Source organism: Passer domesticus, chromosome 4 (assembly GCF_036417665.1).
Source record: "Passer domesticus isolate bPasDom1 chromosome 4, bPasDom1.hap1, whole genome shotgun sequence".
Classification (NCBI taxonomy): Eukaryota; Metazoa; Chordata; class Aves; order Passeriformes; family Passeridae; genus Passer; species Passer domesticus.
Genome location: NC_087477.1, coordinates 54,565,930 through 54,591,127, shown reverse-complemented (window position 1 = coordinate 54,591,127; position 25,198 = coordinate 54,565,930). Strand labels below are relative to the sequence as shown.

The window sequence follows — 25,198 nt, the reverse complement described above, 5'->3', positions numbered from 1 at the left end:
ACCCAGCTTAATTCTGTACAAGAGAATACACAGGTGTTTATGGCTTGTTAAGGAAAGACAGAAAAGTGAGCTACAAGATGGTTTGCTTGTGGTTTTTATGCAAAGGCCATATTTTGCTTCTTCTGCAAGCAAACAAACATGAATTTAGCCCCAAGGTTGCTTATTCACTGTTTGTGTATCAGCATTATGTTTCTGATGCAGTCTGTTAACTATTAGGGTGGGATTAAGAGGAACTGTCCTAGTTAACTAAAGATGTAGCAATGAGAAACTGGATTGCATCCTGCACTAAACAAAAATTAAGAGGACCCTCAGGTGCTTTGAAAAGAAAAAAATTGATGAACACTGTATTCAACAAAAAAAATTTAATTAGGCATCAAAAAAGCCACTATCACTGTAAAGTTTTATACCCTCTTTGAAGAAGCACTTCAACAAAGATTTGAACCTTCCTCTGAGCATGTGGATTTTAGCTAAATGTTTGAAGCATTACCAAATTCGCAATTCTTAGACCTGCTCTGAAGAAACAGCAAGCATACTCACACACATTTTGAAGTACTTCCTGGTTTTGAAAGCTCCATTTTTGCTTTCCAAGTTGGCCATGTCATAAATAATTTAAAAAACCACAAACACAAACTTAACCCCCCCAAAAAAGCCCAAAAAACAAACACCAATCACCAAAAACAAACAAAACCCCCTCCCCACAACCCAGAAATAAGTGCAAATGTTTCTAATTTTTCAAAATTTAGATACAGACTACTGTCAGGGTCGGCTGTTACTCGTCTCTGCCCCAGCACAGGAAAAGGTGGTTCTGGGCAGGCCACACTTTGAAGAAGGAGTCTGGACTCTTGCTTTTCGGTCTTCAGTTGAGTTTATTGTTCCTTATCTACAAAGTTTTTCTGTCTGTCCAGGCAAGGTCTGATCTGCAAGACAGCCAAGGGCACTCTCTCCCGCCCACAGGGCGGTTGTCTCTTTTATAGTAAAACTACATATAAGATATTTACCTTCTATTTCCAATACTGTTCACCCTTGTTGGCAAGTGTACCTTCACCATGAACCAATCCACACATGCCAACATCATCCTGAACATGGATGCCAAGGAGAAGAAAGAAGAAGGACAGGGCACGCCCAAATCCCTCCATCTTGGTACTCCTGACCCTCATGTACAGAATTCCAAACCCCCCTGTACAAGGTTCAAAACCCCCTGTACAGTGCTCCAAAATTTTTCGCTTCACCCTGTGATTCCTACTACTATGCTACTTAAACTTTTGTGACCTGTAATTCTTCATATCAGGTTGGCAATTTGCTCCATGAATTAAGATCAAATTTCCAGGTGTCTTTGGCTTCCTGACAGGGTCTTTGAGCCCCTGCCAGGGCTTTGAGACATCCAGAGAGATGTCCTGGGTTCTGACAGACTACTTCCCTGGATACTTCTGCTCTTTCTATCTCTGTTACAACTGCCAAAGAGAACTTACTGCTGAAGGAAAATGAGAAAAAAATTAGCTTGTTCTTCTGAGATGAGAAGTGAACTAAAGGAACATGATAGGAATGTTCACGGACTGGGCAACCTGTGGTTCAAATCCCCTTTCTGTGTGTACCATTTCAACAGCAAGAAGAAGGAGCTCTAACAGAACAAAATGTTATACTTACAAAAGGCATTCAGATATTTGTGTGAGGAGTAACAGTTTTGGGAATGGTGAGGAGAGGTAGACTGTAGAAAGGCAGTAGAGCGAAGAGAAGAATCTCCAATGGAAAGCCAAAGACCAGACCGTGGTACCTCAACTCTATCCATGCATTCTACATATTCTAGGGAAAACAAATGCTGTAACATAAAAGGCTCTGTTACTGCTCATTTAATTCATCTGTGATTATGGTTTCCATTCTTTTACTCCCCAATATGTTGAGGAAATGCAAGAACAGAGACATAGAAATAAAATACAAGAGTGTTTCCCTTGAACAGATACTACAAAAATATATATTTTTGATTCCACATTACTGGTAGATATCATTATGTCCCTTATTAACATGACTAACAAAACATTTTCCTTGTTATTTTCTCAATTCTTATTTTTCTTCTTCTGGGTTATATGATTTCTATGAAATAGACTGTATTAATTTTCAGCTGTTTGGGAACAATGTTCTGCCTAACACCAGAACAAATAAACTGTTCTGCTATCTTGTGTTCTGCTATCTTGTAATAGCAGTCTGTGTTCTGCTATCTTGTAATAATAAAGACTATTTAGAACATGTTTGTACCTGTTGAGAAAATAAATTCATGTGAACAGGCAAGCCTGGCAGAGGAAAGAATTCTCTTCCAACCTTGTGTCTTGCCTGGTAGCTATTAAAACTTCCCTTTTGGAAATAAATGGTTTGTTTATTTAAGAACAATTATATGACCATTTTTAATTACAACACTTTCACAAGCTTTTCATGTGGTCAGAAAGATTTATTACACAAAGAAAGGCCATGGAAAAATGGTGGAAATTAAATATTTGTATATTGCTGACAGTATGCTAGATGCTTCCTGGTTCAGAAAAGCATTCAGTCCAAATAAACTTCTAAGTGCATTTGAAGATGTACAAAGACAGATTTGAGTCTTCTTCATTTTGTGATTTACAGTATAGAACAGGAGTCAAATTTTATATCAGAATATGTCAAAAGATTTCATTAGGGTTATTTTAAATAAATAGGATAGATTTATGCTGCAGTATATTAAAAATTATCATAGATATTATGAGCACAGTCTGTAAATTTTGAAAGTCTTTTTCTTGTGTACTAAAAATCCAACTTTCCTATGCATAAATCCTCCTTTTATTTTGGTGGAATATGATCTGCCTTGATACTCTCCGAATTCATGAGTTAATCTTCCATTTTCTTGTGAAAAACTAAAGATGTTTTTACAACTTCTGTGTAATGGCATTCTGGGTTTTTTTTCCCAAATAATTAAATCTTTCTCCTTTTAGATTGGAAAAATAATTTGAAAATCATTATGGGGAATACTATACTTACAACATTTTTTAAACTACTCCAAAACTTCTATCACATTATTAATAACCCATACCTACAGATATATGCATAGTTACATAGGAACCCAATTTAAGATATGTAATAAAATTGAATAAAAATACTTTATCAGATTTTCTGGTTTAATGTTGAATTTCTTTTACTTTCTCTTTTTGTCTCTCTCTTTACTTCCCTCCCTCCCCTTATCCCCCTTACACACACACATGATGGGCCTTCCTCCCAGATATCGAATGTAATTTGGTGTAACTAATTAAACAAAGTTCAAAATAAACAGTTGAATAACTGTTCATTGGTCCTGTCTCCCCTCACAGGGATGTGCTAAAGGCTAGAAATCTCTAGCACAGTATCAGTTGATGCATCGAGAAAAAGACTGGATTATCTAGAATATCTGCTATTACCACAAAAAGAAGAGACCTTCAAACATCATTACTGCAGATTTTCATTGGCACAATTTTTACATTATAACATGATTTTAGCTACCTGAACCCTGTTTTTTCTCCACACTTTTTTTTGTTGTTGTTTAGGTGTAGCATGATTTCTCTTACTGAGTGAGATTGTTTCAAAAGAACTCTCTTTCTTCCCCCCCAGTTGTTACAAACATCCTCCCTCCCTTACTCCATGCAATTGTCTCAAGGATTCTTTACAAACTTTTGTTTCGGGAGGAAGAAAATGGAAGGGGAAATTGCCATGCAGAGGGTTACAATTCAGCTGTCCTGTATTCATAGCAATGTAATTATAAACTGAACTTAACCAAATCTTAGTTTCAATTATTTTACGCATGACTGAAAGTGGCTGCCCTGTTCAAAACTGTATTTGGACAGGGGGAGAAAGTGGCAGATCAACCACAAAAGCAAAACTATTTTAGGAAAGCTTAGGTCCATATTTTCTTTGAAGTCTTCATTTGCATCTACTCAGCAGAAATGGACTACATTTCACTGGATAGCTTTCTAGAGAGTATTCCTATCTTCTCCATGGCAGCAAGCACTAATCAGCAACTCTTGTTATTACTGGCTATTAGAGTCTATTGTAGTGCCAGGCACAAAAGCCAGGGGCAGGCAAAGTCTCTCTTACCATTATTCTTGTAAAAGAAAAACATGGATATGGAACTTGAGGTGGAGAAAAGCCCAGAGAACTTAGACAAGTATAGAGGGAAAGGAGACGAAGTGACTGGACAGGACATTCAAAATTAGAGTTGTAAAGTCTAACAAGAAAAAGAAAAAGAAAAAGAAAAAGAAAAAGAAAAAGAAAAAGAAAAAGAAAAAGAAAAAGAAAAAGAAAAAGAAAAAGAAAAAGAAAAAGCATTATGGTTACCAAGAAGGAGAAAAGCATAATTACCAACTATCTAAAAATGTTTTGAAACATTTGAAAATTATTGAAATGTTGTGACCAGCCCTGGAAATGCCTCAGCAAACAACAGATGATCCACTTCTGTATGCCAGCATCCCTTCTCTTTCTTCAGTTCCCTGCCTCATTCTTTAAACCTTTTATGTATATTATGTACACAACACATGCAAACTTTGCATCAGAGGAATTTACAGGGAACTCATTTCTAAAGTCTTGAACCTTTCCAAAGCAGGCATGTTCCATCCACTGAGTAAATTTTATGCTTCTATTTGAGCAGGGTTTTTTTAATTGTGTGAGTACAATTACTTTTCATTTTTGAGACAGCACAGTAACTGTTGTTAAAAACTGTTGTTTTTAAGGGTGAAAGCAGTTACTAGAAAGCCAAAAATTTGCCATCTTAATAAAGATGTCTTTATCCCTAGGTGAACACTTGCCTTTTTAAAAAAATACCTGGACCCATTAGCATTAATATTTGTATCTAAAAGTTCATAGGCTAGCTTGTCTTTTCGCTTACATCTCATAAAACTACTGCTTGAAGAGGAATGATTCCAAATTTATATATGCATAGATTGAGAAGTAAAAATCTGCCCATTTTAATTTGGAATTAACTTCCTAAAATAGTAATCAGGTGAATCATGTTAATAGCATATTTAAACAATATTACATTCAAAGTCTGCAGGTCTGACCTTCATGACAACAGATTTTAGGGAATACCACCACCCATGCCAGGTGTACCAAACAATCCCGTTGTCCGTCTTGGCAGTGTAGGGACCTTTGTAGTACAAACCATTCAGGTTGGCAGAGTGACACCTGGTGGGAAAGTAAAGGGAAACAGCAATAAGGCGCCCTGCTGAAAAGTTCCACACATTGGTTATTTATTTCTCTGCGAGCCAAAAAATTTTGCCATGTTGATGCCAGCCTAGTTTGGCAGCTGCATAAATTTGCATTTTTGGAGTCTGTGCACATAAACAACAGTGTTTTAATTAAGGAAGAACTGCAAATGTTTTTTGCTTCTTTTAACCAAAAATGCTTTTTCTTTCCATGTTTTATGGCATTACTAGCTCTTGGAGTTTCTCCTGCTAATTTGTTTCAGTGGAAAATTTTTCCAGAGTTGTTCAGGATGGAAGACAGCAGAGCATACACCACGCTCTGGGAAAGAAATACCGTTGTGTTTTCCTGTTGTTCCAGAATAGCCCCCCCTTAAGTTTTCCAGTTACACCAGTATTTTGTATGTCATACAAAATACACCAGTATTTTGTATGACAAAACCTGAATACCACCATCAGTTTTCATATCCACCTGTAGACTTGTATTTAAAAAGATGAATTCTGATTGCTAATTACACCAATTCACTGGATCACCAGAGCTGGCATTTTATTTGACTACAAAAAGTTGAGGGAGTTTTGTTGTTTTTTAACAGACTCAGACAGAAATGCAGTTATAGCTTATAAAAAGTGGTTGAAACAAACAAAAAACCCTAGCAAAACCCAAAAGGCTTGAAAAGGAAACAGCACAACCTTGATATTTGCCTAGTTTTTACAGTAAACAAGCTTGGATCTTTATGTAGAGAGCAAACTGGCTGTTCCTTTTGCAGCACATTGTGATGAATCAGCTTGGTTTATCTGCCAGTTCAGTATTTCATTATAAATGCTGTTAATATCTAGCTGTTGAACACCATGATGGGTTCCAAAAGCAGACTTCAGAAATTATGCACACAGAAAACATTCAAAATAAACCTTATGAGTTTTACTACTGGCAAATCTTAGGCTTTTTGGCTTTGCTTACACTTCATTAACAAAATTTTTGAGAATTGAGATAAAAACTATGAGAAAAACTCCATAGGAAAATTCTCATCTAGATAACCTTATTTATTGCTTACAATTTTCAAGGCAGTTTTGATTATGTGTTGAAAGCTTATAAATTGTGGACATCAAAAGTTTTTGAGAATGACAAACTTGTATCAGAGCTGACATAATCTTTCTAATCATACAAATTCTGCAATGAGCAGGCACTCTGCCTACTTTGAATCAAAACACAGATTTCATTAAAAGAATCATAAGAAGGCACACCATCATTTTGCCAACAGCAATATGAGCCAGTGAAAAGTCTTCATTAGTGCTGGGAAGCATGAATAGTGAAAATTAGAGTATCCAACTAGATGGCATCTGAAGTAACTGTACATACTAAGTTAACAACTGGCATGTGATATGATATTGTGAAAAAACACTCATTGTTCTCAAGTCAATAAATACCTTAAAGTTAGCCTGTGTTCCTCCTATCTTTTCAATAGACTAATATAAAGTTAAAAAACTACACTGCAGAAGTTTCAAAAGTACAGCCGACTCTCAACTGTCCATGGATATTTTATCTGAATTATGTATTAACTGTGTGACAGATATGAAGAAATAAGAGTTGGTTCCCTGAAGAACCCTTTGAATTCTGTCTGGATTTATTGACTCCACTGACCCCACATGAATGTAGTTATGCAGTCTTTGGGATGATTGGTAAGGCAGGGAACTTGAGTTAGTGATATCTGGCCCCAAGTTGTTGCCTAACAGATCCCTCTTACCATCCATACATGGTATAACTAAAAATGGGAGTGCTGGGAGAAAATAAGCTGATGTCCAACTGGAATTGTGCACTCTCACTACTTATGAACCTTTATGAACTTTATCTCACTACTCATGAACTACTTACGAGCTTTGCAATGCCCTAGGTACTGGAAAGCTTATGACCTGCAGGTAGTACCAGAGTGAACCCAGCTCTGTGGACTTGCATTCAACCTAAGAATCTCTGTTACAGCTTTGCTTACAAAAGGGACCATTTTTCTGCAGAAGTCCAGGACAACAAATGCTGAGCTGGAGCGAGACTGGTGGCTTTAAACTCTCTCTGAGCTACTTCCATGTGGCCTCACTTGTGTCACATCCCTTGGTTTTCATATTATCTGGGCTTTTCTGTATTTCATTAGTCCTGATAGCATAGAGCTGGCTATAAACAATTCCTTCATAGCTGGGAGCTGTTATGAAAACCAGCCAAGAGCACTAATTCCTTCTATATTTGCTAATCTGTGCATGACAAATACGTGTTTCTGAGTGCTTTCCTTTCGCTGCCAGTACTGTCCTTTTGAGTAGGACTTAATGATACTGACATTTTCTAGTATTTTGCAATGTACAGTTTTATGTTAGGCTGAACATTAAAAATTCAATAACAAAGCAGTGAAATAACACTATTAGTAACTAATTTTCATTATCAAGCTAGACTGTCACTTTAAGAGCATGAGCTACACAACCATAATAAGAACCAGCCTAGTAGGAGTCAGCTATCTTTAGAAGTTATGTAGCACCAACTATAAGGTATAAATAACTGTCAAGTTCCGCTGTGCAGCTACTTTTGCAAAGTGGTCATTCTTTTGTCCAGATAAATCCAATATTAAAAAAAAGTTTTTAAAAGGCAAAAAATGTATTCTGTGGTCTAAAAGTGATTGGTAATTCAGTCTTAATGAAATCCATGGCATGATATCAGTTTTATGTGATTTGAGGTCCAGATACTCCTTTAAATTTACAAAAGCTCTGATTTCATGGGAAAAGAAGCTTCAACAAAGTTACCTTTTCCTTTTATATCTTAGCTTTCCTGAGAAATGCAAAAAAACATTGTCTACATGTGACCTTTTCCAAGTCTCAAACATTCTGCTGACTGCCTATCCATGCAAATATATTAAAATGTATTAAAATAAGTAGTTAATTGTGAAACACCGAGTTAATGGCTACATCATATCAGTAAAGGTGGTCACAGACTACTTATGAAAACAGAATTTGGCAAATGAGGAGTTAAAAAGAGAAACAAAGGATGACACAAGAGAAACAATGGAGTTGATCCAGCCTGGCACCTCTTGCCAAGTGAACTGAGATCACAGTGAGAGAGTAGTGTGCTTCCCTGAGCTATATTTTAAACCTTTCTATTACACAGCTAGATTGCAGAGTTTCTCTTCATGCCTGTGTTTATTTAATTAATTACAGGAAAGAACACAGCTGATCTGTACAGGCTAAGGCTACCATTTTTATTATTTCTTTTTGATTTGGTATATTGCATGTTAGTAGAATTTTAAATTCTCTTATTCAACCCTATTTAAAAAAATCTTTCACTCAGCCCAGATATGCACACTGACAGAAACTGAGTAGACACATTACCATCTCCATTTGGAAAGAATAACAAGAGTGAGGTACTGTGAAGTGAGATGAAAAAAATTAGTCTTGATAACCTGGCACTAGTTTAGCTTGTCAGATATTTGCAGTGCTGCCACATCTGGTCTAGTGCAACACATGAGAAATGCAAGAGTGAAGTACAGCAGGGATGTATCTGCAAACTCTACATGACCTACTTGTGTAAAAACGAGTTACCTCAGAGGGGCAGAATGATCTCCTCCTCACTGCCTGACAACAAAGATGAGCTGTGGCAAATGCCATTCTGACAGACCAGCCTGAGCTGCACAGTAGGTACTGTCCCTTCTAAGGTGAGCCTCACTCTTACCAGCACTGAAATCTCTGCTAGGGGACAAGGACACATTGCAAATAAATGAACAATTCCAATCTATCTTCTACCATATGTTATTATTTTATGAATACATATGGAGCAGAACAGTTGACAGTACCCATATAGAATCAAAATACCTGTTAAACCACCAGCCAGCCTTTTCCTCTTCAGCACAGTTCCCTTCATAGTTGTCATTATCCCTGTCTCTAGTACTGAATTTCATTCCTCGATGATCAGCCCACCATTTTACTTCAGGATGAAATCCACCAGTAAGGGAATCACCAGCTGTACCAGAGTATTCACCACAACTCATCTCATAAGAATGCTAATAAAAAATGTGAAGAAAGAAAATTAAATTCCTGTATGTCTTTAGCCCTTAACATGTCAGAGAGTAAAACCACAAACAAGAACCTAGCCTGTTCCATTTGCTGCTATTTTTATGCTAAAAATGTCCTGCCACTTAAACACTATGTACTTAATACTGAAAGGCTATAGAGATGCTTAACAAGAATATAATTTGTCATTAACCTTATGTATAAATGACTTAATAAAAACAACATTAGGGCTAGTTTGCACTATACATTAGCAAATCAGAACATCTTCTACCGTTATTGTTGGTAATATCAGCAAACATAGAAAAACTGCTTTTATCCATGTCTGCTACACCTAATTATTTATATCCCTTACAGAAAGTGTGAAATTAATGTATCAGAGTAAACCACTTTTATTAGGTATTTGAAAATGTGCAAGCAAGAAAAAAACATGTGCAAGAAAGAAAATATGGTATTAAGGCTCTACACAAATATTTTTGGAAATCAGGGAACCTATATGTTTATTGTTTGTCTACAGAATCCACAGTTTCATTAAAACCTTTAATCATTTAATATTTTATTACCTCTTCTCCTGCAACTCTGAATCTTGCATACTGTGCAAAACGCCGTTCTCCTTCAAAATCAGTTAGATCAATTCTTAAAGAATAATTCCCTTAAAAAAAGTACAAATTATTTCAGTTAAACTAGTACTTTTCAGAACTTGGCATTACAGTAGAAGATTAAAAGAAAATGTTTTCATCATTAATCTCTCAGCATATTTTATAGGGTTTATCTTCTTTCTTTATGCATACTAAAGCATATATTGCTATTCTTTGCCTTTATTCAGCTTAAAAAAATTAGAATTATTCCAATACAAATTTTCAAATGTAGGAAAAAAACTGTAAAAAAGATGCCCTTACAGGTTTTACATTTTAGTATGATATTTGAGGTGGTAATGAAAGCATAATGAAAATTCATCAATAAATGTTCAAATATGAAAATTAGATTTTTATACTCTGAAAATAAAAAATTATACTAGGATCACATCCTGATGTCACTGATCTTCATATGATTTAGCTGGCTGAGCCAGTGGGTAAGTTTTGTATCTGCAGCATTCCACAACAAAGCAGAGTGACTATTAGGAAGATGGAAATAACTTTCTACTACTGGCCTCATCAACAGGACTGGACTAGAATTACTCCCATGTAATAGCCCACACAGCTAAAAAGCCATGAAAAAGTGTTTTGGTACAGCATATTCCTGTCTCTGGACTGTTAGTGATGCTGATGGATAGAGACAATTCTTTTAAGGTAGACTCCTGTCTCCTGTTCCCTGTTTCACAGTGGCTCTCAGTATGCCAGAGGCCTAAGGACAGTTTTGAATTGTTTGTTAGAAAACATATATTCAAGTGTGGTTTTTTCTGAAACTTAGAGAAGTCCATGTAGACTAAAAACAGAACGCAGGATTTATGATAACAAAAAGGGGAAACAAAAAAAAATGACCTGGAAAGAGCAAAGAAAGAGAAACAATAAGACTGTTGTTACAATATAAATCTTACCTTGATTAGTCAAATAATGAAGATTTTTGTTTCCAAGCCAAAATTCACCATTTTTCAAAACAAAATTTCCAAAGCCTTCTTCATAGTCAGCCCAGAGTCTGAAATGGGTATAAATTATTAATTTCTCAAAAAAGCAAGTTTGTTTGGATGTTTTATAATACAATTTTAGATCACAGAATAACTCAAACTGGAATGAACCTCAGGAAGCAAGCTAGTCCAGTGTCAGTCTCAAGATAGAATCAGGCATGAGATCAAACCAGGTTGTTCAGGGCTTCTCTATTCAAATCTTGAAAACTTCCAAGGATGGAGATTGCACCTTCTCTTTGGGGAACCTGCTAACTCTTTTCATGGTGAAAAAGTTTCTCCTTACATCCAGTCTGAACCTCTCTTGTTTCAACTTAGGTACTTTGTTTCTCATCCTCCCACTAGACATGTTTCTGAACATTTTTACTCAAAGAACCCTCAAATTACTTGCTTTTTCTTTTTTTTTTTAGATTTTTACTAATTGCAGAAGACAATCTAGTCCTTTCCACATCATTAAGAGTCCTTGCTCCAACAGTTGTTAAGGCATTTGACATTGAAGTGTCCTTGTGCCAAATGCACAAGTTGTCAGAAAAAGATTAGAACAGATGTCTCACAGAAGACAGCCAGAACCAGAAGTGGTATTTGGAGGCTGTCCCACAGAATAACCATTCCTCCCTTTTATCTGGGATAACAACTTACTCATACACTTCTAAAGTTCAGATTTAACTTAGCACCATCTGGTTTAATGTTTCTTCACTTTGTTTCCAGTTTTAATTACCAAATCTAGTACCTACCTATCAAAATTCTGGCTTCCATCAGAACGTCTCTGAAACACAGTCCAGCCACCTCCTTCAGACATGTCACAGAACGCAAAGAATTCTCTGGGACTCTGGACTGGTTTTATTTTATAAAATCCATTTTGCTTATGGCCTTCGTTGTAGATTTCTGCACAATCTGTTCACACAACATTAATCAGACACAACATTTTTAGTCCTGTACTTACTGGCAAAATTAGAAATCAAGTCAGTAATGGCAATCAAGTCATGTTATGTAGAAGTCACATATGAACCACACTAATGAAACTAAATGTCTCTGCAAACACATTTCTTTGACTTTTGGGTATTTTTTTGTACTTGTGTTGCTCTAAAGCTTTGCTGGGCTGTAATTATTTTGATATATCTTTGAAATATCTTCACATAGTGAAATAGTACAATTTTTGTTTCTACTTGACTAGCAAAATAGTTCCTCTGCTTTAAGTGGTGTCACTTTTCATTTACAGTGGTATCATCCACATTAGAATCCTGAAAATTACATGTAACATACAGTAACCTTTAAAAACAGACATGTACTTCTATGTCTAGAAACAAAAGTATGGAATCTCCAGTGTTAAAGACTGAAACAATTGCAAGGCCTGATTTTCCTGTCCCTTCTATCAAATAGGTGTAAAAATATACAGAAGATTACACCCAAAAAGTGCAGTGTATGTGTAAAATGATACCACTTTGGCTTGGTACCATTCACAGTCTGGTCTGCATTGCTGTTGATGAATATAATTTACAACAATAACAAAATTCAGAGCTCATGGAAATATTACAGCAATGTAATTGTATAATCTTATATTCTTTCCTCTAGGAATTAAGAAATGAAATGAGTTCTTTGTTTATATATAATCTACCATCAGGCTGTCATATAGAAAAGACATATAATTTTCAGCATTTCTGTTTTTTCTGGCTAAGGTAGAGCTGATTAACTTGAAGGAATTCTCTGAATTGGCTGAACTTCCAGGCCTGCTTGGAACTTTATGAACTATTATATTTCTGTTCAGTGAAAGTGTCAGTGAAGATTAGACATGGAAAATAAATACTCTATACTGAAAACAAATAGCTATGCCAGAATTTGAATAAACTGTAATAGAAAACATGATTTAAATAACAGCTAAGTTGTCTTTATAGAGAATGCGTGATTGGCTTAGAGAAAATAGCTCTTCTTGTCTTGTCAAAACACAAGCATATCTTAATTTTTAGCAGGTGTATATAGTGTGGAATTTCCCCCTCACTATCTAACTCAAATTATCCAGCTCTGTTGATATTAAAATGCTATAGCAGTTTGAGAAAATAATACAGTATGAACAGAGAAAGGCATTTTCCAAGCTGTAAAGAAAGTGAAAAAATAATAGGGGAAAAAAATAATCAGAAACAGGAACAAGTTAGATCTGTTTTTTAGGATAACATTGTAAAAGAATAAATTGAGGCTTATGCTAGGAAAGGAGAAATACTATTCAGAGAAATGTGGTTTTAATAATCTTTTTCAGTAACAAATGAGTCAGCCCTAATAATAAAAATAAAGTGTTCCAGAATGCTGAGTACATAAATGCACAGCTAAAATTTTTATGTCAGATTTACAACTGCTTTTAATTTCATTTTAATGGTGTTATATTATATTTGATGCCTTGGGATCAAATGTTATATATATTGCTATTTCTTCCAGCAGCATAAGCACTACAAGCATATTGAAACAAGGCTATTGAAAAAATAGTATTTAAGACTTTCTAGAATTGGATCGATAGAAACAAACACCACCTAGAAGTCAGTCTCCTAAATTGTATTTTCAATCAAAACTATTGTTTTGGATGGTGTTTTATTATATCAAAAGTTTGGATAATGTCTTATTATATACTTCCACTGTATTTATTATAAGCCTTCCACTGTAGAAGGAGTGGATCACTACCACAGTACTGGTGAAATTAGAAAAAAACTTTAAACCAGGATTTAAAAGGTGTGATGTCATGAGCTGAATCCAGCTCAGTGAAAATGTTATTAAAGTGAGATGCAGATGCCATTATGCCAGGCTTAGGTGTGTAAATATGGGGGTCTCAGGGACTGGAACAAAGTCAGTTGCTTGTAACCCAGACAGCCATTTGAATGCATGAATGTGAATGAACCCTGTTAGTTATTTTTGAAATTGTTAGAACTTCTGACATTAGTCAAAGAATGGTGTTTAGAAATCTGTAACTCCTGATTAACATTTTGTAAATGTATATTATTGGCTTTTATCTGTTGTATTGCTGATATTTATGCTTCTTTTAAAGTTATGATTGTTAACTGACTGTTTTTAAGTTATGCACTACTAATAAATCAGTAAACTTCTTACATGCTGATTTATTTCTACAATCTGACATTAGCAATTTTTCCCTGCACAGCAGATGCAGGTAAAAGCTGAGCACTGTGTTTTAAACAAACATTCTACAACGAGTTTTTAAAACAATAACTCAATAGGCCCAATTGTGCTAAAGCTTCTGGGTATCATTACAATGAATGGAAATGAAAAGAATAGCTCCATTTCTAACCTGAATACTGTCTTTTTCCTCCCAAGTCAATGACACTGTTTTCATCTTCTCTGTCACTGTACTGAATCTCTTTCTTCTCTAGGAGCTGTATAATTTTTAACTGCTGCTGTTTCACACGATGTTCCAGAAGCCTCACCTGGCCCTGAAGTCTTATCTGCTCTTGAAAACATTTCTGTAAATCCTAGAGAGGAAAACATATCTTATTGTAAAATCAACAAATTTTATGTGATATTTAACATGTGACACAAAGAGCCAACCAACCAACCATAAATAAAATTAAACTTGAATAAAATATTTTGGTCACAATTTCCCACAGACACCATGTTGGCTTCCATCTCTCTTGCTATTTTGTTTTAAATTATTTCATATGTTACTGCACATATATAAAGCATACATATTATGAATGCTTTGCAAAGAGACCTCCTCTTTAGTGCTACCAGCTCTAACTGCAAACATGCAGCGGGGACTTTGGGGGAAAAAACTATAATACAGACCCTATCATAAGGAGGCCCCATCTCTATCATCTTCCATGCACAGAGATTTTCTATCCAGAGAAGCCTGCTACTAACATTGTGAAGGTTCTAAAGAGTTTTCAAGAAATGCAAACCACATGGATATGTTTTCAACTTCATAGTGCATTTTTGAATGCTTTTAAGTTACACACTTCTTATGATAAGAATCCTAACCTTGCCAACATAAATATTGTTAAGTTTTAAGCTCATTTTTGGAATGCTAAAATAGTCCCTAAGAAGCCCTGAATATACATGAAAATTGAAAGTTAAAAGAAAAGTTAAAGTCAATGCTGTCTGCAACTTTTGTGTTTAATTTTCCAAGCAGAGTGGGTGAGAAATGTGGCAATTCTGATACAGTGTTACCTAGCACTCACCTGACCCTCAAGAGCTGGAAGCTGTTCCAAATTCTGACATGCTGAATGCATGCTGAGCAATAAATAATTGGTTTTAGATTAAAGACTACAGTAAAATAGCCAAAGTGAACAGAACCAGACCTGGAGAACTTAAATCCATCTGTATGGTTTAAAATACATATTAAATAAATTTGATTTTAGTGTGAGGGAGAAAAGCCTTTGGAAACATGACATAGGTTTTGCATCAGTAACACTGAAATTTTATATGAGCAGAGTTCATTAGCTTGTAAAAGAGCACAATTAGCACTGTAAAGGCAAAATCAAAGGGTGACTTTCTGGAAATCTGACATGTAAGATCAAATTTGCAGTAATTCTAAATTGGTGTTACCTTATTCATAGGGGACATTATTTACATGTAGACCTACAATATCTGCCATTCATATGGAAGAATTGATATCTCAGAACATTGCCCTATCACACCAAACTGCAATAGCAGACTGCTGTGCATAGTGAGGTTCACCTAAGTGGTGTCTGCATACTTGCATTTGCATCAAGCTCAAGTTTCACCCATTGTCCACGAACACTTCCAACAAATTCTTCCATTTGTCTGCAATATTTAGTTCACTGAAAAATTTCATCATAAGACTGTGCAGAGCAATCCTGAAGACAGACTTCTTCCTTAAGTATTACTGACGTGTATCAGAGACTTGCTTTAAATCATAGTTAACTGCAATCTAAAATACACGGTGAAATAAAAGAATGGAGAAAAAAACCACATATGTGGCATAACTAGGCAGTTTGTCAGTGACCTGTTGGAGAGGGAGAGGTTCAGCAGCCTGTGTCTGGGCTGCCCACGTCGGGCTGCTCAGCCCGCTGTGCGCCCAGCGCTGAGCCCTTGCTGGCCCAGGAGCTGCCGGGGTACCATGACAATGCTTGCCCACAAGGGCACAGCCTCTGGCTGCAGGGCCAGAGGCACATTTCCCAAACACCTTTTTTAGTGTGACACAGCGGCCAACGACCCAGTAATAGCTCAAAAGTTCTATCTTATTTAAGAACCTTTGCTTGAAAATCTTTCTTCCGTTGTTGATAGCTATACAAGATGCTTAGCATATCATCCTTTTCTTCTAGCAGGAAATGAGAGAAGAAAATAGTTAAATAGATGAGCATGCAAAGTTGCTACAGTGGCTTAGAGGGATGTTACTTGACTGTATGCACTGGTTAATGTGAGACATATTGCATATTACAAAGAAAAGATGCACTATTTATTGTGCAGCCTTTCCAGGGTGGTTGTCTCAATTGTATCTGCAGCTTCATACAAACCCTTGACAAAAGCTGAATTTTCTATTCAGTGGGAATGAATTCAATGGGAGATTCAGAAGAGGCTTCCTTGACAGGTGACTGCAAATTATCAGTCTGGTCCTGTGTGAATACAGAAAATTACAGAGGACTGCAGAGCTTTAGAGAGAGAGAACGAGATGTACAGGTAGATTGAGAATAAATTTAAAAAGTATTCAAAAAATATTTCCAGGCTCACCCTCATGAGCTAATGCTAACCGTAAAAGAAAAGCTGTCCAAAAACTCCCATGTTCCCAGTCAGAACAAATGTTTATTCTAATTATACTAAGTTAAGAGTGATAAAGAAGTCACCATGCCAGTTACCAGTTTTACTGACAAAGGCTAGCCTGTATCAGTCTTAACTCAGTCCTCCCAAGCTTGGAGAACATGGTAACATGCAATAGGAGAGACCTGGAAATGGTGGCCCCCATTGCCAGGCCCTCATAATTTCAAAGACAAGCCTTCAGGTGGGTGACCTCTGTGACAGTGGCAAGATCTGAGCCACAAAGAGCTACCTTCCATTCTAGAAAGAGCAAGGGACAGGGTATTTGAGGAGGGGCAGCTACAGGTGTTTCTTTCAGCTGAAAGAAACGCCTCTATCAGTTCCCCTTTCATACTGCTAAAAGCCATTCTCCTGCTGTGATTAAATTGTATAGTACAAGTATAGAACTTCTTGAAAGAATATCATCTTACCTTAGAAAAACTTGGTATCTAAATTCAGTATGACACTACTTCATATACCATAATAAAAGATCCTTTCCTTTGAACCAAATAAACACAATTCTGCAACAGGCTGTGTCTCTAGATAATATTCTTAAATTTGCATTTAAAATCCATCTTTTGTTGTTGTTTACTCTAAAATTATTAATTAATTCATAAAAATTAATGACTATGAGCTGATTCTCGTCTGCTTTGCAGACAATACACTCATGATGGGGTGAACAGTGATATAGCTACACTACATATAGCAATTTCCTTATTTAAAAGGTTTTAACCCCTTAATGCTTAGGAGGTGACAGTAAGTTAGAAGTGATAAACAAGACATGAGTAGCCCTACTGAATAATTACAGCACAAGAAAAAAAAATGCTTGAGAAGAAACAATTTTGAAAGTAACCTACATATGAAAAGTACTGGTATCTGATACTTTCTCTGCTCTCCCTGACTTCAGCCTTCTCATTGATGTCTCTCTGTCACCCATTAGACTTTCGCTGCTGAACAGCAAAACCACAGTTCTCATATTTGGAATTCTATGTCTATTTTTTTAATGGGACAATCACAAGGTAACTGTAACTTCAATTGGATCAATGTGGCTTTTAGATCTTCCATTTACCAGACTGTTCTTTCAATGTGCTGCTACACTTTTTTTTCACAGGATAATCCTTTAAAAACCATTGAAGTTAAACCAGTGCACAGCTGGAATAATAAAGAAGCAAAATGTAAATTACAGTTCTCACATATTGCTATTCCATTTGTTAGATATGGACCAAAGTTAAACCATTACAATGTTGAAATATTCAACAATATGTGGATTTTACTGTGGCTATCTCCAGTGTACAGTGGTGCTCACTGACTGAAACCAGACTGAAAACAACCTGTTCTGTCTGTTTCAGTGAAGCAACTGTTTGCACTACACATTGAGAAGCAATTATCTAACAACTGCTGACAGCTCTGCTCTTGGACACACAGTGCTACATTTAACCAGCTGCTGCAATTAATGTGCATTCACTTTCATTATTGTATGAATTATTTAGCAGCCAGTGACCTTCCATTAAAATTATTGCTACAAATTAGACTCAGAATACTTCATGAAAACCATAAAAATACAAGGTTTCTACCTGTGGTGCTATTTCCTATGCTTTTTAGAATATAAATTAGCTCCAAAATAACTCTACATTGAAATTAGTGTTTTAATTAGATTAAAAGGTGAAAACTTTGAGACAAAGTTCTGAATATTCCCAGTTTTGACTCAGAAGATCAGCTAAGTCCCAAATATTCTAAATTAAAAATAATAATTAAAAAATTAGTAAATGCATTTAACTGTGGTGCCTCTTTTTTCGTAGGACTCTGCAGAAATTTAACATTTTTCTCCACTGAACAGAAGTGATTAGAGAGTCAAGTGCTTCCCATTCTGCCTCTATAAAGCTACTTATCTGAACGAAAGTTTTCCATAAGGTAATGTAAGCCACAAACAATAGTTGCAAATTCAACAACTACTTCCACCTAGGCAATTATGAATCAAGAATTCAATCCCTTTAGGTCTCTGCTATTTAGGACCTGGATATAAAACTAGTAAGGATAGCCATGACATGCAGTGCAGTGTTGGTGAGGCTAGAAGTATTTTAAACTGTGGCGTAAGTGTGATTTTTTTTAGGGTTTTTGTTGCAGAAACAGAATGTACAGGAGAGGGTTTTGGGAGCTTGAAGTGAAGGAGCTTTGATTATTGTTCCTGAGTGTGAACTACAATGTAGATACATGGAAACAAGTAAGAATATGAAGTTATGGGTCTTGTTTGAGAAGAAGTTGTAGGGCAAGTGGACAAGGTGGAAAATGATGGAAACATTCTGCATACCAGGTGTCAGTGCCCAGAAACAGCACTGCTGCAGCCACTGCTTTAGGAGTTCCTGTGCTTTGCTTTTCTGTAAGTATGCTCCTCAAAATGACAGGTGTTATTCTCAGTTAGCATTATGCCTAAATGTACAACATGTATGCCTTCTGTGCAATGTGCCTCCATGCACCATATGATATCTGTTTTAGGAAATATATACTGTCTCCTCTTTCACATGAGATGCAGTCACAAACTGACTGGATTTCTTTCTTCTGTGCCATTGCCTAGTGATTTATCTTCCATTGTAAATTTATGCATTTGTTTCCTCTTTCCTTATTGGAAATTTGTCCCCAGTACACACCATTTGAAGATATTTCCTCATTCTTTAATTTCTTGAGGAAATCTGGTATTTTCCATCAAAGGTTCTACCATTGTGTGTAGATATTGTGCACACTATAGAGGGGATGTGCATTTTGAGCACGAAAGAGGATAAGGTATTCAGTATTTAGAAGAAACTCTGCAGAAATATTTAATTACTAGAACTTACAGAGCTGCCAATGACATCCATCAAGCTAGCTGCAAGGACAAAATCAATCATTATCAAAATCTTCATTTTGGAAGCTGTGAAGTAGAGGAACAAAGGAAACACTAGTTAACTTAAACATTAAAACTAAAATTTACACTTGACATCTTAAATCTTATTAAAAAATAGTCTATTTATCCTAGAATTATTTTCTTGCAAATTGTAAATATAGCGTGCATGCAGGTTTCATTACAAATGTCTAAAATAGTCTGATAAAGTACAGATCCAAAAGCCAGTAAAATAACAAATTTTTCCTTTTAGGCCACTTTGTATTAGAGCTCTCCATGTATTTTAGGACAGCTATTCAAGATTCAAAAGCACGTATTTTATTTTCAAGACAAAAGCAGAAACATTTAAAGCAAGCTGAAAAACAGAGAAATATTCCTTGTTGGACCTTTAAATTTGTGAGAAAGGTCCCTGTCATATACAAGTAATTAAAATCTGAATTGGGCTAGTTATCCTTGGTCTAACGATTTGTGCAAATTTTGTGCACCAGGAGAGGATCAAGATAATTTTACTGTCATAAAGTAATTTGGGGGAAAAATCAAAAACAGTTATCAGCTTTTATTCTAATGATGACAAGAATAGCATATTTAAACTGGTAGCTATGCATACTTTGCACTGTATGACCCACAGCATTTTAAACCCCATTTTTTCATATGAAAATTATTTTATAGGCCAAACCAATCACCAGTGTATCTCACTGCCTTGCAAACATTAGCTGATAGAACTTCAAAATCGTTTTGTAAGACAGAGGTGTGCTTTTCACAGAGGAGAAACCAAGGCCTCCAATCAGTAAAATATTTACAAAGATTATACATAAACTATTCTGAATTAATTACTTAAACTTCTACAAGTTATAAACTGAGGTTTTTTTCTTTGTAACTACCAATATTTTCATTTAGCATTGTTAACAGCTAATTAAAACAGAATATGTGTCTACTCTGCTTTTCCTACCATTGAGTTATTAAGGAAAAGATCTCCATGATCATTGAGTTGAGCCATTAACTTAATACTGGCAGGTCCACCACTAAAGCCTGTCTCTAAGCACCACATTTACATTTTTTGAATGCTTCTAGGAATGATGACATGTTTAAAGCATTTGTGGTTAGACAACGTGTAAAACTTCTAATAGAGATTAATTATTCAATACCAGCATGTGTTTATTGAAACACCAACTTTATGAAAATTCCCACTCATGTTTCTATAGGAATTAATATAAAATATGAGAGGAACTTTGGCACACTGTGTTTTTTACAGTACAAAGATAAGCAAGGTGCTTATGAGAAGTATGTTTTTAAGTTTGTGCAAAATTGAACAAGTCCAACTGTATTTTCACCAATAGCTGAAAACTTCATGCAAGACCAGAAATTACAGTGCACACAAATCTCAGATTTCAACACTTACCTATAAAATACTTACGATGCTTTTTAAAATTACAGCTAGTAAAATTACATTAGTAATTATAGCTATTACAGTCACTTCTGTTTTGAAAGCAGCTGTTGCCATCTGTTGGATGGCACTGTCTGTGACAGGAGTGACCAAAGAGTACATTAACTACCTGACAGCCTGCAAATGATCTGCTAACTGCTGTCCTGAATCCTTGCATATTTTAAATATGTTTTCTAAGAGAGAAGGGACTCTATTTTCTTTACTGGAAGATTCATATTTCATATACTCTACTTCATCCCTGTTATTTTAATTATGAAACCACAGTATCTTCCCTTACATTAGTCTTAGTATTTGAACTGTTGTATCATGATTTCACTGACTGTGAATGCCTGATTACCACAATCAATCTTAAAAAAGCCCCAATCTTAAATGGATTGACAACAGTATTCTTATTTTTTAAAAAAGACTGTCAAATAAATCTTGGATACTGTTCAGAGAAATTTATGTTAGTAAAAAAAAAAATAGAACACTGTGAGGTACAATCAAGGCAGGTAAGTCCCTCATAGCATGTATGAGCTGCTGTGAGCAAGCTGCACAAAAAGAATGAATAGCTGAGGAGTGGAGTGTGTGCAGTTGGTTCAGTTTGTTATCTTTAGATGAAGTCACCTTTCTATTTAAGGATGCCTCTTTCTATAGAATGTTCCTCTTGTGCAAAACTTCATAAGGGCTGCACTTGGGAGACAACTTAGCATGTGAGCTTTAGTGCTGAACTAAAGCATGCTCAAAAGACACAGCAAAATACAATAACAGTCTCATAAATTTCTGAATTTGACAATGTAAATAAATTGGTGAAGATATTTTTATCCGGGGTTTCATTTTTAAGAAAGCAAGCTGGACAGTAAACCCAAGATGGAGTATTGATCCTGTAACCACTCACAATATAAGCTCACTATGAATGTAAGACAAGAGGCTTATAAAGAGGGAGAACTGAGGCTCCCATTTGGCAAATCCAGAAACAGGGAAGACTGAAACAGAGAGGACACAGGGTAAAAAAGCCCACAGAGGGACATCTAGTAGGATAGGGAAAACCAAAATCTTTATGCTGGTGTCCTCCATAGAAAGGGAGAATGCAAAAAGGAAGAGACCTGAAACTCAAGTTCTGAAAGGAAATGGGTGACTTAAAAGCATTTCTCTGCTTCTGTCACTGCCCAGCAGGTAGACCCAGACAAGTCAGAGGACAATCAGCAGTACTAGTCCTGGACCTCATACCTTTAAGCCGGTTTCTCAGCAGGCATAAACTCTTTAACTCAAAAAACATGCAAAAAATTACAAATTTTTATCAGTCACAGATGAACCTGAAGAGTTAACAACTGTTGAGAGACTTCCAAGACTAGTTTTATAACACCTGTGTTGATTTAACAAAAAGAAAGAAAAAAAACCCCCACGAATTTGTACAGGGGATATCCCCTTCCAGGAAAATCTTAATCTCAGACAGTAGACATGTGGATTAATTATTACACATCATATGCTAGTGTGAGAAAAACTTTTATATTTTCAAGTTGAAACACAAGATCCTAAGAATTAGCAGAAAAAAAATCATTTTCTGTTTTAAAGAAATTAAGTTCAAATGCAACTCTTCTGAAACCTTGACATTTTATCCCTGGGGCTACTCATTTATGATTCCAAGATTACACCTGGAATATGCATTGTACAGTTAGGCAGTATTTTTTTTCCAAAGCTATAGAATCAAAATTCTAGAAAGACGTCTTTTTTTCTTCTCCGTGCCTAGGCTTTCTTTAAAGGATACACACAGAGTCAATCCTATATTCAAATTTCTCCTGAATTTGATGTTTCTTCCAAGTCTTTAAATAACAAATTCCTAAATAAATTTGATGACATTAAAGAAGTTCTGTACTATGAAAATTTTGGACCATTACAATGTTCTTATGTTTTTTGAATTTAAGAGAGATCAAACTAGATGGAATACAGATGCCTGTTTATTTCTGTTGGCACAGTGTCAATAAGACTTGCTTTGCTAATAAATAAAATAATAGTAAGAGATAATCTGCCAAAAGGATAGAAAATAACTGGAAAGCATTTGTTTCCTTTCTTAAAATTCAAATTATTAAACTCATGCACAGATTTTGCTTTGTTTAAATTTGGTGCTGTTATGAATATTGCCCTGTTTTCCTCATCTGAAAAATAATTCATGATTTTATTTACTTTTAGGTTCTAAAAGCAGCCTTGTTCATATAGCCCATAATAATACAAATTTAGAAACTGCAGATTCAAATAGTGGGTTTATTAACTACCTAGAAATGCAGGAAAATACCTAGATCCTGGTAAAACATCTGTACATCATTATCAATACTACACCAGTTATAAGGCCTTCAAAAAACAAATTACTTTTAAATCATAACTATAGAAATTAGCCATACGTCTTCCTTCTTCCCTCATAGGTACCCTAAATGTTTACCTTTAACTTCTGGACAGAACTCAAAGTAGTTAAATCTTCTTAAACTGATGCAAATAATTCCAGAGCCCTTCCCAAGCTGCGATTGTTTTTGCTATTAAATTCTGCAGAGTGGAGGCTTACATCTACTATGAGTCACTGGGCTGGAATGCTGCTGAGAAGTTGCAGTTATCAAGACTAAATTGCAACATAAGAAGGAGATGACGGAAATTCTGTGCCTAACACAACACTTCTGAAACAAAAATAAACCAAAAATAACAGAGGATCATCTATTCCCTTTCGCTGTTGTGGTTCAAGGAATTGCTCTCTGTATCATACTCAGCTTTATACTCCAGTCCTTTCCATAGTCACAGAGCAAATCTCAGGCTTCAGAGATAGAGAGAGAATGTAACAGATTCAGTGGATATAGGAAAAAAAACCCAATAATCACTCAGACTAGAAGTTACATGTCAGAAGTGTAGCAAAAAAAAAATATACTAAATAAAACCTAACCTAAAGTAACAAACATAGTACAGATAAAGCTGAAGGGATCAAGAAAACAGTACCAAAAAAATATTGTCTGATGTATTTTTTAGTCAAGGCACTGAGAAGCATAGCATCTCAGTGACTTTGTCAGACAAAATAATTTTCTAGACAAGCTTTTTAGAGCCAGATGAATACATCAAAGAATGTTTTAAAATACAATCTGAGTATTTGCTCTTCTATGCTGGCTCTTTCCAAAGAGTTCTGTAAATGAGTATGCTTAAAGGAATGTGCTGGAAAAAAATAAGTCTTAAGGAAATACTGAATAGCAATAAAGTGAGCTTTACATTCCACAGTCTAATCATAGAATGCCCTGGGTTGGAAGGGACCTTAAAGGTCACCCAGTTTCAAACCCCCTGCTGTGGGCAGGGACACTCTCTACAAAACCAGGTTGCTCAAAACCCCAATCATCCTGGCCTTAAACACTCCCATGGATGGGGTATCTACAATGTCTCTGTTCCACCACCCTCACAGTAAAGAATTTCTTTTTAATATTTAATCAAAACTTACTCTCTCTCACTTTAAAGTCCTCCCCCCTCGTTCTGTCACTACATGCCCTTGTAAGTGGTCCCTGTCCAACTGTTTTCAGAATCACAGAATGTTCTAAGTTGGAAGGGGCCCACAAGGATCATCAAGTCCAGCTCTTAAGTGAATGGCCCATATGGGGATCAAACCTGCAACCATGGCTTTATTAACACCCACACTCAGTCCAGCTGAGCTAATCTCAGGGTCTTGTATTGCCCTTCATGTACCTCCTATTGAAGATTAATACTTATTGCAAACTTCCTCAGAATAATTTCTGGTGCACTATTTGGAAGCTGGTTGCCTGGCAGTATTTCTCTTTACTCTTACATTACATCCACTAATTAAATTTATATTCTGAATTTCAAATCTTTATTAATTACTCCTGAGGAACCTACAGTAAGAAACATTCAAAAATTCAAAATCATTCAGCAAATAATTTTTACTGAGAATCTTAATATGACTAATGACTATTTCAAAGAGGACATACCGGTTCATAGTTTGACTTCCTACCAATAGTTACTCAGTGGGTGGACTCTGAATTTAAAAAGTGGAAAAAAGGCATAGCATTTTACAGTTGGATTTTTTAGCAATAATTAAATTAAATTAAATTAAATTAAGAAAATAAAATAAACATGTCAGAAACTTTAATGTGGCCAGTAAATACTGGATGTTCCCACAGATACTCAAATTTTAGGTTCTTTGAAGAGTTTACACAGAAGTGAAGGAAAATATTGGATCATTAATAACCCTTCTATCATTTTGTCACAGAGTATATATAAAGGATAAAATGCTGTTTTTCACTTTACTAAACCAAGATGTTTAGACT

At 35.6% G+C, this 25,198-nt stretch overlaps 1 protein-coding gene across 3 annotated transcripts; it reads right to left on the bottom strand.

Annotated features, from left to right (window-relative positions):
- Window positions 1-223: 223 nt before the first annotated feature.
- Window positions 224-23,496, bottom strand: FGL1 (fibrinogen like 1). 3 transcript variants are annotated; one of them, XM_064418027.1, is made up of 8 exons: window positions 23,329-23,490; window positions 19,425-19,498; window positions 14,132-14,312; window positions 11,580-11,739; window positions 10,762-10,859; window positions 9,788-9,876; window positions 9,030-9,217; window positions 224-5,172 (listed from the first exon to the last, which is right to left on the bottom strand). In XM_064418027.1, exons 2-8 carry the CDS (start codon window positions 19,488-19,490, stop codon window positions 5,013-5,015), a joined length of 942 nt encoding a protein of 313 aa, XP_064274097.1. In that variant the 5' UTR covers window positions 19,491-19,498; window positions 23,329-23,490; the 3' UTR covers window positions 224-5,012. The 3 variants fall into 3 exon arrangements, with proteins under 3 accessions (XP_064274097.1, XP_064274098.1, XP_064274099.1); XM_064418028.1 differs by lacking the exon at window positions 23,329-23,490 and adding an exon at window positions 22,122-22,165; XM_064418029.1 differs by lacking the exon at window positions 224-5,172 and adding an exon at window positions 8,771-8,906 and having other exon boundaries at window positions 23,329-23,496.
- Window positions 23,497-25,198: the final 1,702 nt, after the last annotated feature.

What these genes read in the sequence shown, in the direction of transcription:
- FGL1 (XM_064418027.1), bottom strand. Translation starts at nt 19,490, where the DNA reads ATGAAGATTTTGATAATGATTGATTTTGTCCTTGCAGCTAGCTTGATG. An exon ending in TGGATGTCATTGGCAGCTCT is followed by an intron (nt 14,313 to 19,424) that starts GTAAGTTCTAGT and finishes TTTCCTCTCTAG; the next exon opens with GATTTACAGAAATGTTTTCA. An exon ending in TCATTATTTGACTAATCAAG is followed by an intron (nt 9,877 to 10,761) that starts GTAAGATTTATA and finishes ACTTTTTTTAAG; the next exon opens with GGAATTATTCTTTAAGAATT.